The sequence below is a fragment of the Sturnira hondurensis genome, unplaced genomic scaffold (assembly GCF_014824575.4).
Source record: "Sturnira hondurensis isolate 20B ecotype Veracruz unplaced genomic scaffold, ASM1482457v3 Scaffold0001120, whole genome shotgun sequence".
Taxonomy (NCBI): domain Eukaryota; kingdom Metazoa; phylum Chordata; class Mammalia; order Chiroptera; family Phyllostomidae; genus Sturnira; species Sturnira hondurensis.
Genome location: NW_028073751.1, coordinates 803,430 through 816,432, shown reverse-complemented (window position 1 = coordinate 816,432; position 13,003 = coordinate 803,430). Strand labels below are relative to the sequence as shown.

Below are 13,003 nucleotides of genomic sequence, written 5' to 3'. Positions count from 1 at the left end.
CCAGTATTAAAATATTGTGTTCACCTGTTGGAAATGGAAAGTTGCATACTCCCACTTACAAGGCACTGTGTTTGGAATGCAGTTTGAGGGAGCTCATCTCTGCTGGTCCCGAGGGGCTGGCACTTCCTGGACCTGCAGCAAGTCCTGGGCGCCAGTCAGGAGGCCTGGGCGGGGCCTGCTCAAACTCCTGCAAGTCTCTTCCCCCTTCCTGGCCTTGGTTCCCGAGATGTGAAGCGAGTGGGTTGCAGTGGGTGTTCCCTTGGGGCCAGTTCAATTCACCAATCCCGTGGTTCTTCTTCCTTCACAGAGCTCTTTCAGTACTTTTGGTTTATAGAGTCTTGGTAGAGTCTTCTTTGTACTTCTTAAAGCCCTCTGTGTGACTTGAGGTGTGAGAGCAGGTGTTTAAAGCCCAAGAATGCAGGGTCAGCTCAGCAGGAGTGGGGCAGCACACACTGGAATGTAGGGCTGCTTCTAGAAACGTCTCAGGTAGAAAGGGTGGAAGCCCAGCCCCGTGTGCAGCCTGGAGCACAGACCTGCCTTAGGGAGTTCAGGCTGGTCTTGTGGGCAGAACGTGCCTTTGACACGCTGTGTCCCTGCAGCGCTGTTCAGGGTATTGCTGCCTCGGCCTCTCACCTGGCTTGGAAGCCCTGGGTGATTACGGCTCTGCTGCCTGTGCTCCAGGGAAGCACAGTGGCCTTGTTTGAGGCACTGGTCTCTCCCAGAGGTGGGCTTTTTCCTCAGGTCCCAGTCAGCTTTTCATAGGTGCTTCACATTCATAAGACTAGGGGAAGCCTCACCTCTGGGCTGCAAAACCCACATACTTCTGGTGGAGGATGGTCTTTGGTGGCTGCAAGGACCCAAGAACCCTGACCTCTGGTTGCCTGAGGCCCATTGTGGTGCAGGAGCCCCATGGCTGTAAGTCCAGGAAGCCTCTGTCTGAATGTTTGTGGAGGAGGGGTGCCCCTGAGCGCCTGGGAGACTGCCTGCTTCCTCAGCAGGGGTGGGCAACTGCCTGCAGATGGTGTGGGGACTGAGGCCATTTCCTGGTCCCAGTGTATGCTAGCTCCTGGTGTGTGTGGAGGAGGGGAAGGCAAGGTAGCTTCAGAAAATGGTTCTACTACCCTGAGTCCAGTGGATAGCCATTGTTGGTGTAACACCACCATCTGCTGTTGGTTTCGGGCAACTGCAAGGCACCACTAGCCAACCAGCACAACTGCTGAATGAGATTTCATGTATTTCATCATTCAAACAGTGTTTGTTGAGAACCTACCACCTACCTTCAGGCACAGGGAAACACATGTGATAGGACACATATGATCCTTGTCCATATGAAGTTTATATTCTAGAAATCAAGTCCTTGGGTCTAGAACCTGGCTACACACCCTAATCACCTGAGGCACTTTTTCTGATTCACAACCAAGTGTCTCTGGGAGTGAAGCCCTGCCATCTGGGCTTTCGGAAGGCTCCCAGCTTATGGGGATGCAGCCAGTTGACGCAGTAGTCCGGGGCGCAGTGTGCTTGCTGACACGGCCCCTCCCCCACCCCCACCCCGCTCCCTCGCACTTCACCATGGGGAAACTGAGGCCCTTGAAAGGGAAGTTAGAGATCCCAGCCAGCACCCACGTGTCCCAGCCACCAGGTCAGTCGGTCTTTCTAGGGTACTGTGCAGCCCTCCTCCTGTCTGGCTTTTTTTTTTTTTAAATCCTCTCCCAAGGACATGCTTATTGATTTTAAAGAGAAGAGAAGGCAGGGAGAGAGAGAGGGAAGGAAACTGAACCAGTAACCCAGGCATAGGCCCTGGCCAGGAATCAAACCAGCGGCCTTTCGGTGTATGGGACAGCGCTCTAGCCGAGCCACACTGGCCAGGGCCTGGCTTTTATTTTCTTGACTTGTGTTGAAGGATACAGTCCTAGCACTCGGCTGAGGTCTGTCAACACTGACTGAGGGAATGCCCTCAGCCCTCAGCCACCTAAATGGAATGCCCTCAGCCACCTAAGAGGAGAGCAAGGGCTGGGAGGGAGGGAGAGAACAGCTTCTGCTCCAAGGCAGCAGGAAGGTCTGGCTGTAGTGACCTCCGTCCGCCTGCTGTGAGGCTAGTTTCCATCCTCAGCTCTTTCTGCGCGACTGATGCTGGGCTGAGCAGCAGAAGCGACACAACGGTGAAGGGAAAGTGGGCAATGTAGGAAGGCAAAGGGAGAAGAAGTACAATTTTACCACTCGGGAATAACTGCTTTTACTGTTGTGGTGGAGTTCTTTCAGTCCTTTTTCTTTGTGTATGAAGCCTCCATTTATTTACACACATTTTATGTGTGGGGGTGGGGCCCCCAAAACCCAGAATTTATTTATAAAAATTGCATATTTATTCTTATGTTTAAACTTCAGTCATCTTCAAAGTACTCTCCATTTGATGTAGCACACCTATCAAGACATTTTTTGCACCACTCAAAATAATTTTTAAACTCATCAATTTTGATGCCTGTTAGTGCTTCTGCCCTTTTTTGTTTGTTTGTTTGTTTGTTTCACCTCTTCCACATTGGCAAAACGTTTCCCTTTGAGGACTTTTTCCACCCAGGAAAACAAAACAAAACAAAAAGTTGCTCAGGACGAGATCAGGCAAATAGGGAGGGTGGGGCACAGGGGTCATGCCATTTTTGGTCAAAACTGCTGAACACTCCGTATGCGGTGTGGGCAGGTGCAGTGATAAATCTCCCGTCATGAAATGGGCAAGTGCATTGAAAGAGTCTTTAGAAAAATTCACTGAAGCGGAACACAACCTCTCACAATACCGCCAGCTGGTGCACTGATATAGATGGGTCCCAGAACACTCACGTAGCAGGGGAAGCCTGTGCTACAAGGGGCCCGCCCTCCAGAAGATAATTCTGGGTTTTGGGGATCCCCCCTGTATATGTATGTATATAAAATATATTTTTGTTTTTCTAAGTAGAAACAGGGCCATATTCACTTTTATTTTGATGTTTACAGGTTGATAATTGCATGAGGTGGCAGGGTATCATTGTATTTGTTCTCCAGATGAGGCCATTGAGGTCCAAGGAAACAAAACAGCACCCCCCCTCATCACCCTGCTGCTGATGGCTGTCCAGGACTGGATGCCAGGCCTCCTGGTATCTGGTCACTGGGGTCAGCCTGAGGCTGGGACACTGTGTTCTGCTTTTCAGGAGTTGGGGTCCTCAGCGGTCAGCTGTACGCCACAGGTGGGCATGACGGGCCCTTGGTGAGGAAGAGTGTTGAAGTTTATGATCCTGGAACAAACACCTGGAAGCAGGTGGCAGACATGAACATGTGCCGGCGCAATGCAGGTAGTGCGACTGCCCTCTCCGTCTCCCCCAGGGGGTTGTGGGTCTTTTCTCCCTGCTAACCCTAGCTCTGAAAGAGACACCCAGGGCCTGAGGCTGAGCTTGTACCATGAACAGGGAGTGCCCATTTGCTGCTAGGCTCTGAGCTCAGGGAGGGAGAGCTTGGAACCCCAAAAGCTAGCCACAGGGTCCCCCACTTAGGTGTCGAGGTTCCTTGCCTCTCAGTGATGGGTGCTGACTTTTGCTGCACTGATACCCCTATTAAACTATTTCATTTTAAGACATTTTCCTTGTGGGTTGTGCCCCATCTGCATTTAGCCTCCTTACTCTGCAAAAGTGTTGGCTTAGCCCAGCTTCTCAGGCTAGAAAGACAAACAGGTGACTCTCAGGCGATTTATTTCCTTTACACTCAAATGACCTGTTTGCTAAACCCATTTGTGCTGCCTTGTTGAAACTGAAACAGAGGAGAGTTTATTAATGTGCTCATTGTCCACGCCCACCGCCGTCTGGCCTTAGGCCACGCGAGTGAGGAATCGCAGAGCCTCACGTCAGCCAGTCTGTCCAGAATCTGAGATTTAAATTTAGATGTAAATGTGTGTGCGTGTACACACATTCACATGTGGGTGTTTCTATTTTTATAACAGAAATGGAATCACTCTGTAATACTGTTTGATAACTTGCCTTTTAAATTCATTTTAAAATCTTTCATGAATATCTTGTTATAATACTACATATATTTACATCAATATTATTTTAAATGCCAATATCATAATTTAAATAACTAATCTACTAGTGGACATGTTAGGGTATTTCCATCTTTTCTATCAGCAATGCTTTGGTTATTGTAAATGGCCCTTCGAGTTAATCAGTGCGTACGTCTAAAACTGTCTTTTAGAATAAAAGGCCAGCCGGCAGTGGGAGTTTGGAGTCAGGGGCACCCGTGCTTTCCACACGGTCCTGGAAGGCGGCGCACTTGGCTCTCACCGGTATTTGACCGTGTCTTCACCAGCACTGCCGATTACTGCTTTCTGAGCATCATCAGTGCCTTATGCTAATTTTGAAAAAATACACAGTATTTTGGACTACGGCCTTTGAAAGACTTGATGAGCGAGAATTGTATTTTTTTTATTTTGAGTCCCCACTGATGAGACCTTGCGTCCAGACCAGCTCACTCTGAGATCGGGGTGGGCAGAGTGCCACACCCTTGGGAACTGTGTATGGATTTAGACACCAGTTATGTGAGGGGATTTAGACCCCCAGTTATGACCATTAGTGCCACGCAGTATGAGTGTAACAGGGTTTATGGGGGAGAAGCTTACAAGCAGAGTGGCGGAAGCGTGCAGGAAATCCCCTGCGTGTCCCACTCGGTAGCCCAGGCTGGGCGTGGGAGGTCTGCACACATCGGCAGCAACGCTCCAGTGGAGATGGGCCTGTGCCCGTACCGCTCTGTGTGGACGCGGGGCCGGGAGCAGGGAACAATGATCAGACCAGGTAGTAGTGAAGCTCCCTGGCCAGAGAAGCGGCCTGTTTAGAAAGGGCGATCCCCAGGGCCCCGTGGCCAATGTCAGTATGTGCCAGTGTGGAGCAAACTCAGACTGTGGAGCCAGCTCTCTGTTGTGCTGCTGAGGGGGAAACGGAGGCCCGCAGGACAGTCCATGTTCTGTACATCACAGGCAGTGTTCTTCCTTCTAAAACGTGATTGCGTCTGTCACTGCATGGTTCAAACCGCAGCTGTTTTCTCGTTCCTTGAAAGATGAAGTCCAGGTCTGTCCCTCGTCCCTTCATGTGTCTCTTGTCCCTTCCGATCCCCTGGGGCTCCTGCTGTCGTATTTCCTCTGGCTTCTGTTTGGTCCCCAGGGGTCTGTGCGGTGAATGGCCTTCTGTATGTGGTCGGCGGGGATGACGGGTCCTGCAACTTGGCCTCGGTGGAGTACTACAATCCTGTCACTGACAAATGGACGCTGCTGCCAACCAATATGAGCACGGGGCGGAGCTATGCAGGTCGGTGTGCTCCACCCCCACCCTCGCCCCACACTAGGGGCACAGGTGGGGTGGGGGGAAGCTGGCTTACCTTGGGGTTGAGTGCCTCCTCCAGGGATGGCAGATGATTGTCACACGTCACCACTCCTTCATTCTGTGCCCACTACACATACCCATAATCAGCAAACCTGTTTGTTTCCCCAGCAAACCTGAATGTAGCCTCAGAAATCTTAACGCAGTGCCCCAGAGGGGCCTTCCAGTTGCTCTGAGTCATCATAAGAGGTTTTAGAATTTTATTGCCATTCCTGGTTTCTCTCGGGCCGTCTTCTAGGAAGAATAAGACCCAGCTCTTGCTTTCCAGAAATTAAATTGAAAAGATAAGACTTGCCTACCCAAAATAGGAGATACAAGATGGTGCGCACAGAGGTCCTAAGTGGAATGCTCGGTACAGGCTTTAGGACACGACAGGTGCGAGCCGGCGGAGTCAGGGCACACTTCCCGAGGGAGATGGGGCTTGATTGCACTCGGGGGCGGGTCACAGTCCCCAGAAATCTGCCCACTGCTGGCTCCTCCTCCCTGTGCCACGGGGCAGTGTGTTCAGTACAGCGTAGGATTTGCTCACGTATCGTCAACAGCCCTCTCGTCAAATGGGACTGTGCCCTTCCATTTTACAAATGATGAAACTGAGGTTTAGAGGGTTTGAGTAACCTGCCCAACACCACACAGCGAAAAAATGGCAAAGCCAGGATTCAAACCCCCGTGTGACTCCCAAACCCCGTGCCCTTTGTACAACCCCAGCTCAGGGGGAAAAGCACTTCGCACAGGAGGCTGGAGGAAGGAGCAGGCGTGAGGCTTATTCCTGGGGGGAGTGTGCGGTGGGTTTGGTGGGGGGGGCAGGGTCAGGCTTGGTGGTGCTGAAGTCAGCACCAGCTGTAGGGAGACCAGCAAGCACGTTTCCTTTCCATAGTCCAGCACCTTCTCTCTGGTTTTCCGGAAACAGAATTAATTAGAGCTAACATGTATTTACTGAGCACATACAATGTGCCAGGCATGATCCTGACTGTTTTCCCCCCCGGGCTCTCACGTCATCTACATAGGGACGACTCTGATGGTACCCTCATTCCCGTTTCGTGTTAGAAAGGTTGATCACTCCTCGTTTGGATTTCGGAGCAAAGGACGGCTGGGCCTTGTGGGCTCAAAGGGGCTGGTATCACCTCACACGTTTTGTCAACACAAGGCTTTACGTGCAGTGGCCTTATTTCACTCTTCCCCCCTCACCTAGGATTTGTCTCTACTCAGTATAAAAGATGTTAGAGGCATCTCCATCCTGGTGTGGTTCTGTTCTCATGGTCAATTATTAAAACCAGCACTGTCATTATTTTCTTTCTGGCGTTGCGGTGGGATGAGCAGGAGGCAGGGGCGTCAGTGAGGGACGCTCCTGGGCTCCATGCACACCCTGGGAAGGCTTCGGTGTGAGTGGTCAGAATTTCGTGTACGTGCCGAATATGTCCTGTCCATCTCTTTGTGCTCTGCTCATTCCAGACCTAGGTGAGAAGGAGGCAAGCAAATGAGGGATTCTGTTACCTTAGAATCTAAGGAAATGGCCCCAAACACAGAGAATTACAGACAAAATTATTTTGGAGCATTGTTTATAATAGTAAAAAACTAACTACTTAATGTCTGACATGGGGGAAACAGTTAAATCAACTGTGGAATAGTTATACAGTGAAAGTATTTTTAATGCCTTGAGAAAATATTCGTGACAGATTGTTAGGCTAAAACAGGAGGATGCAAAATGCACGCGCCAGGTGAGCTGAGGCGCCAGGTGAGCTGAGTCGTGTGGTCCCAGACGGTGGGGGGTTGAAGGGCTCCTGATTCGGGGGATTGGAGTCAGGTCTGAATTTGAATCCCAGCTGTGCCCCTTGCCCTGGGACTCTGGGCAAGGTGCTCAACCTGACGGAACCTCTGTTTTCTCATTTGTTAATCGAGAATAAAATTATACCAAGCCTCTTAGAGCTGTTTGAGAGAATGAAACATGATTATAGTTGGAAAGTGCTTAGCGTACGCCTGCCTAGCATGTTGCAACCACTCAGAAAAGTGTTGTGATTATTAGAAGCCAGGAAACGTGCCAAAAAGTAATAGTGCTTCTCTTTGTGTGAAGGGACTAAGGTGTGTCTTTTCTTTTGTGTTCTTCTGCGTTTTCCATAACGGGGCTATTTTGACTTTTATAATAAAAAGGAAAAGGTTATAGTGAAAAACAATGTAGGAGCCTGCTTAAAAAAAAAAAGAAAGCTACCTGGTGAAAGGGAAGCCCGGGTGTGGGTAAGACGATCCCAAGGACAGGCAGCATATCTGGGTCTGAGGACTCAGGTTCTCTACCTCTAAGCTTTCGTGTCTGTGCCTTCACCTAGAAATTAACGTGGAATGAGCAGAGTCGCGCAGCGAAAGCGTGCTGGGCCCATAACATGGAATGAACTTCTTAGCAGAATCTCACCACTGGGGCATCCTGGGGTTTCTTTCAGCAATTCTCTTCTGATTTCCTCTTCAACCAGAAGATGTCGTCATGAGTTTGTTAAAATAAGGCTCCAGTTACCATCACACCTGTAGATCCTACCTAGAAGTTAGGGTTTTGGCTAGCAGCAGGTACCAGAAAAATTCACGGATACTTTTTAAAAAATTTTAATATATGTTTTTAGATTTTATTTATTTATCTTTACAGGGGAAGGGAAGGAGAGAAGGAGAGAAATATCAATGTATGGTTGCCTCTCGTGAGTCCCCTGCTAGGAACTGGCCTGCAACTCAGACATGTGCCCTGACTGGGAATCGAACCATGATCATGTGGTTTGCAGGCTGGCGCTCACTCCACTGAGCTACACCAGCCAGGGCCTGGATACTTTTATTTGCATACAAAAGGATCATATTTGTCTCAGGCAGAAAGAAGTGAAGGGCGGGTCTGGTGGCTCAGACTGTCATTGAAGAACCAGGCTTCTCCTGTCTTTTCTGTTCCGCCAGCTTTATTGGTAGCTTTTGCTGTCCCCTGGACATTGCAAGCACTCCAAGCAGGACAAGGGACAAAGCCAAAGTTGTGGCACCAGCAGACTTGCATTTACAGTCATGTTGGCCAGGCCCAGGTCACATGGCACTTTCAGCTGAAAGGCGGTGTGGGGAGCTGGGCACTACAGCAGAGACAGCAGATAAGAGGGATGTTGGCTGAAACATCAACCTACATTACCTGCCACGGCCTCAGTCCACTACAGAGGGATTTCGGGGTCATGTGTGGATTTACAGAGCTCACTGTGTAGTGTGGCTCAGCTTGGCTAAAACTGCCGCACCTACAGACGTGCCTGGAGTGTTTATCCAAGTACGGAGCTCAGCACTGGAGAGGTCTGTCCGTTAGATGGCACTGGACAGTGTTGGAACTGAGCCCGAGAGGTAAAGAGGCCGCAGTGAAGCTTGACTGGTGGCCGAGGGAGGGGTTGCGGTTCAGTTTTTCTTATTTCTCGAAGGCAGTCTGTTCTTTCTAGTTCATTCCAGTGCCTTAAAAGTAGATGTGAATTACTCACCACTTCTCTTAAAGTGATACAAACTTTGAGCTGCGGAGCTGCCTCTGGGTTTCTAGACAGGGTGCTGGGCATCGTTAAGCTCAGTGCTGGGGTTGGGAAGGGGCGTTGTTACAGTAAGAGAAGAATTTGTGTGACTGTGGGTAAGACCACTCACCGCGGTGTCGAGGGACTGTGCTCTTGGGTTCCAGTATCTTGTGGAGACTCGGCTGTTCAAATCGGCAGCCGCCAGCTGCTGGCAGCCTGGACCCGCGGCCCTTCAGCATTAGGGTGCCCACTCTGCCCTTTCCTCTTGCTGTGGCTTAAGATGTCAGGACTCTGAACAGCTTTGGAGAGGCTGAGGTGGCAACTTTCTCCCCCTTTCATTTTAGGTGTTGCCGTGATCCACAAGCCCTTGTGACCCCAACTCCCACTGCCAGGAGGTGGGGGATGGGAGAAGCGCTGCCTGGGACTCAGAACAGAGGGATCGCGATTCACCGGGAAGAGTGTGCAGCAGAGTGGGAACTGCCCTCCTCTGACTTGGCCGACTGGAGTCCGCAGTGAAGACTGAGGACCCACCTCCTGCACCCCTGAGGGCTGCTGGCCTCTGTCCCGAGCAGTGGGTTTCTGATAGCCTCAGGTGGCATCTTTGGGCTGTTTTGGGTTTCTACAGGGACAATGTAAGAGAGAGAGAGAGAGCATGAGCTAGCGTGGGCAAGTATGTGTTTGTGTGTGAGTGTGTGTATATGTGTGTTTAAAACATGGCATCTCACTAAGTTGGGGGCGGGCGGGCTGTGACAATCTACTGGTTTTCTGTACTACTGATCCTTCCGCTGTGCTAAACATCAAATCACAGAAACCTCTCCTCTGGACTTGCCCCATGGGCACCCTGAGACTACTACGGCTGCTGTCTGCTGGAAGGCCAATTGGACGGGGACGTGCAGGAGTGACCGGCAGGAGAAGCAGCGCTCTGACCATGCCCACACACTGGCCTTGACTCCTGGCGCTGTCTGCAGAAGAGCGGGGTGTTCTCAGAGCTGCAGTGAGTCCTCCGTGCAGGAGTGAGAGGGGCCCTGGCCCCTCAGCTGGGCGCTCTTCCTTGGACTCTCCTACAGGAAGCACCGAGAACTGCTCAGTCTGCGGACCACTGGTCTTTCAGGTCATGGATTCCAGGCTTGGGAGATTTTGTGTCTCTTCAGCTGGGAAAACTAGCTCTTCAGAGAAGCCTGAGTATGACACTAGGGAAAAAAATATATGGGAAAGACAAAAACAAACAAAAAAACCAACCCAAAGTGGAAAGGCTTCAGTTCCTGCCCGTAATGGTTTCGGAGAGAATCCTACTTCTGGATTTTTTCAGCATATAAAAGTCTCCATGATACGTATTACCCAGGAGTAATTATTCACAACATCCTATTTACCCTTGAAAGTGATCTGACTTGGAGATAAGTGAAGATCACGGGACCTTCAAACCCAAAGACAGGTTTGTCCCTGCAGTGGACGGGGTCATGCGTGACTCAGATGGACGTGAAGGCCTTCAAAGGAGCATGCTGGCCGGGGCTGGCCCTCAGCACTTTGTGATGATGGGCATGTCCGTCTGATGGCCCATCTTCCTCCCTCCTGCTCCCACTGGCCCCAGGGCCATGTCCTCTCTCCAACCCTCCGAACACTCCCCTCTGCCTTGCCCCCCCTTTGGGGAGGGAGATGGTGGTGGCCCTGGATGTGTGGTATCTCTCAGGGGTACTTGAATTTTAATGAACTATAGAAATGATCCCTGAAAGCATAGTCTTAGGGGGTACTTGTATCTTAAGAGAGGAGCTAATGAGAACTTTGCTAATTTACAGATAAAAATTGTTAATGACAGAACTTCAAGAATCTGGAGGGAGGTGGGTATTTGAAGGTGCATAGTCGTTCATGTTAGAAAAAAGAAGAACCTTAAAGCCATGCTGTCCTTGAACTAGCAAGTTATTTATATTGGAATTTCTGGCATAAGGAGTGGGGGTCTTATCTCTAGAAAACAGTCTTACGCCTTGGGGGCTGGGGTTTGGGCATCTGTGATGTCACGGCCCACTTAAAGAGAGCCCAGGGGCTTTGCGAACCTGATATCGGGCTTCTGAGACATCTGGTCTCCTTCCAAGCAGAGACTGTAGGGACTGGCCTTCCCCCCACTCACCCTCACAGTTACAAACCAGGATCTTCCCAGCTAGTCGGCCACTCTGTGTATTTACAGCACACGTATCGTGCACTAAACTGAACTCTCTCGAAGATGGAACTTCGGGTGTTGAGCAGATGTTACTTCCGACATTTGGAGAGGACCAAGGCGCCCAGAGTTTTTAGTAGCCTTGGGAAGAGGACACAGTATCCAGCTTTGAGGGACCTGGGAGAAATCTCCAAAGCAGTCAAGGCCCGCTTTCAGGTGGGCGACCCGCTCTCACCTGGCACCGGGCGTGACCGGTTTCAGAGCTCTGCCTGGCTCTGGGTTGGAAGCTGACGAAATGCGCTTTTTGTTCCAAATGTTCTTCCTCCCTCTCTGAGGAAGGTTTGGGACTTAGTTTTGGGGAGTGTGTGTGTGCTGAGGGTGACGATGAGGTTAGGGTCTGATATGCGCTGTTCACACAGCTCTGATGTCAGGTGAAAGGTGAGCTCTCCCCTCCCCTCCCCACCCGCACTGCACAGGAGCTGGACTTTCCTCTTGTGTGGGAGAGGCTATTGTTTGTGTATCGCCTTCCCAGAAGGGTCCCTTCCCTGAAAGCTCGCCAGCCATGTTCCTTGCTTTTGGATTTTTGGTTCCACCTCACGATTCCCTTCCGAGGAAGCACAGCCCCTCCTGGTAGTGCTGCTGCGGCCACGTTTGTTTCATCCCCATGTGTCCTTTCTGAGGGGACTTAGGACACCGGGATGTCATCACCCAAAAGCCAACTGCTCTAACTGCCCGGGGATGCCATCAGAAACTGGATGTCTCTGTCACCAGGTACTATTCTCTCTCCACAGTGGGCACAACAGGCTTATTGTCGAGCCTGTGCTGGTGATATGGTGGATGAACCCCCAACGCCCATTCAGGTGGCCACAGTGCTCTTGAGTGCAGCTTTGCCAGTGGTGCACCTGAAGTCTGGTCACAGCAATGAAGTGCAATTGTGGCCCAAGGTTAGAAGCAGCTTAGATGCTCTGGGGTGCTGATTCGGACTATGCAGAAGTCAGACTCTGAATTCCAAAGTTACTTCTCACAAGTACCCAATGGCATCTCTCCATCTAAAAAGTTGCAGTATTATGCAAATGAAAGTGACCTCATTTTCTGCTATGCAATAAGAATACTTAATTCTGTTTCATGACATACCAGTTGCAACATCTCCTAAGATGCTTTTTGAGCTCTTACTTTGATATTTGTTATGTAATATTTGTATATTCCTGAGCCAGATCCTTTCAAAGATTGCCTTTTTATATACCTGAAGCTACAGCTTTCAGGCTAAATTTTAATGTAGATATTTTTATAAGATAATTTTTCAGGATATTTGAATTGCTATTTATCGTCCATGATGATGAAATATTATGTTCTGTACTATATGTTATTCACTCTTAAACGTAGTCCATGCCTGTAGCTAGCTTTCCTGTGTTTCTTATGCTCCCAAAACTGATTTTCCAGTAGCTCTGGATAGAAAATACAATTACTGCTGTTTCTCGAAACCCTTAGGGACCAATGTTAAGCCAGACTCAGTACATACCCACCTGTGTCTGCTCTTTTGGAGCCTGCTCTCTGCAGCGGGGAGGCTGGTCGGCCCATCTCTGGTGGTTCTCCCTGCCTGGCGCTGAGCCTGGCCCACTGTGGCCTGGAGAAGCCCCAGAAAAAGGCCTGCCCTCCAGCACATGCTACCCCCAGAAGTGTCCGAGGTCTAGTAGACCAGCCCTTACTCTCTTCTGTCTCCTTATTCTTCCGAAGCTTCCAACAGCTTAAGGCCTTCGCTGCCTGCCAGGTGATGGCCCTCTTGGAAGCCTTTTGCCTGTGAACTTTAAAAGAGGGTCACTCTCATGAGCCCCATTAACAATGTGGCAAATATGTGCTTCACAGATACTCGCACTACACGTACAAAATTCCTTGTTTTTTTGAGCTGTGTCTACACTCCAGGCTCTCTTTTGTGTACTTATCTGCCATTAGCTTCATTAAAAGAACTTTATTTT

General features: G+C 50.1%; 1 protein-coding gene across 5 annotated transcripts in view; it reads left to right on the top strand.

Annotated features, from left to right (window-relative positions):
• The window catches only part of KLHL3 (kelch like family member 3), a 115,393-nt gene extending 103,654 nt beyond the window's left edge, over positions 1 to 11,739 (top strand). For all 5 annotated transcript variants that reach the window (XM_037060984.1, XM_037060975.1, XM_037061006.1 and 2 more), the window contains 3 exons: positions 3,177 to 3,317; positions 5,172 to 5,315; positions 9,226 to 11,739. In XM_037060984.1, coding sequence (XP_036916879.1) covers positions 3,177 to 3,317; positions 5,172 to 5,315; positions 9,226 to 9,254 — 314 coding nt within the window. In that variant the 3' untranslated portion in view covers positions 9,255 to 11,739. The remainder of the gene's footprint in view (positions 1 to 3,176; positions 3,318 to 5,171; positions 5,316 to 9,225) is intronic.
• Positions 11,740 to 13,003: the final 1,264 nt, after the last annotated feature.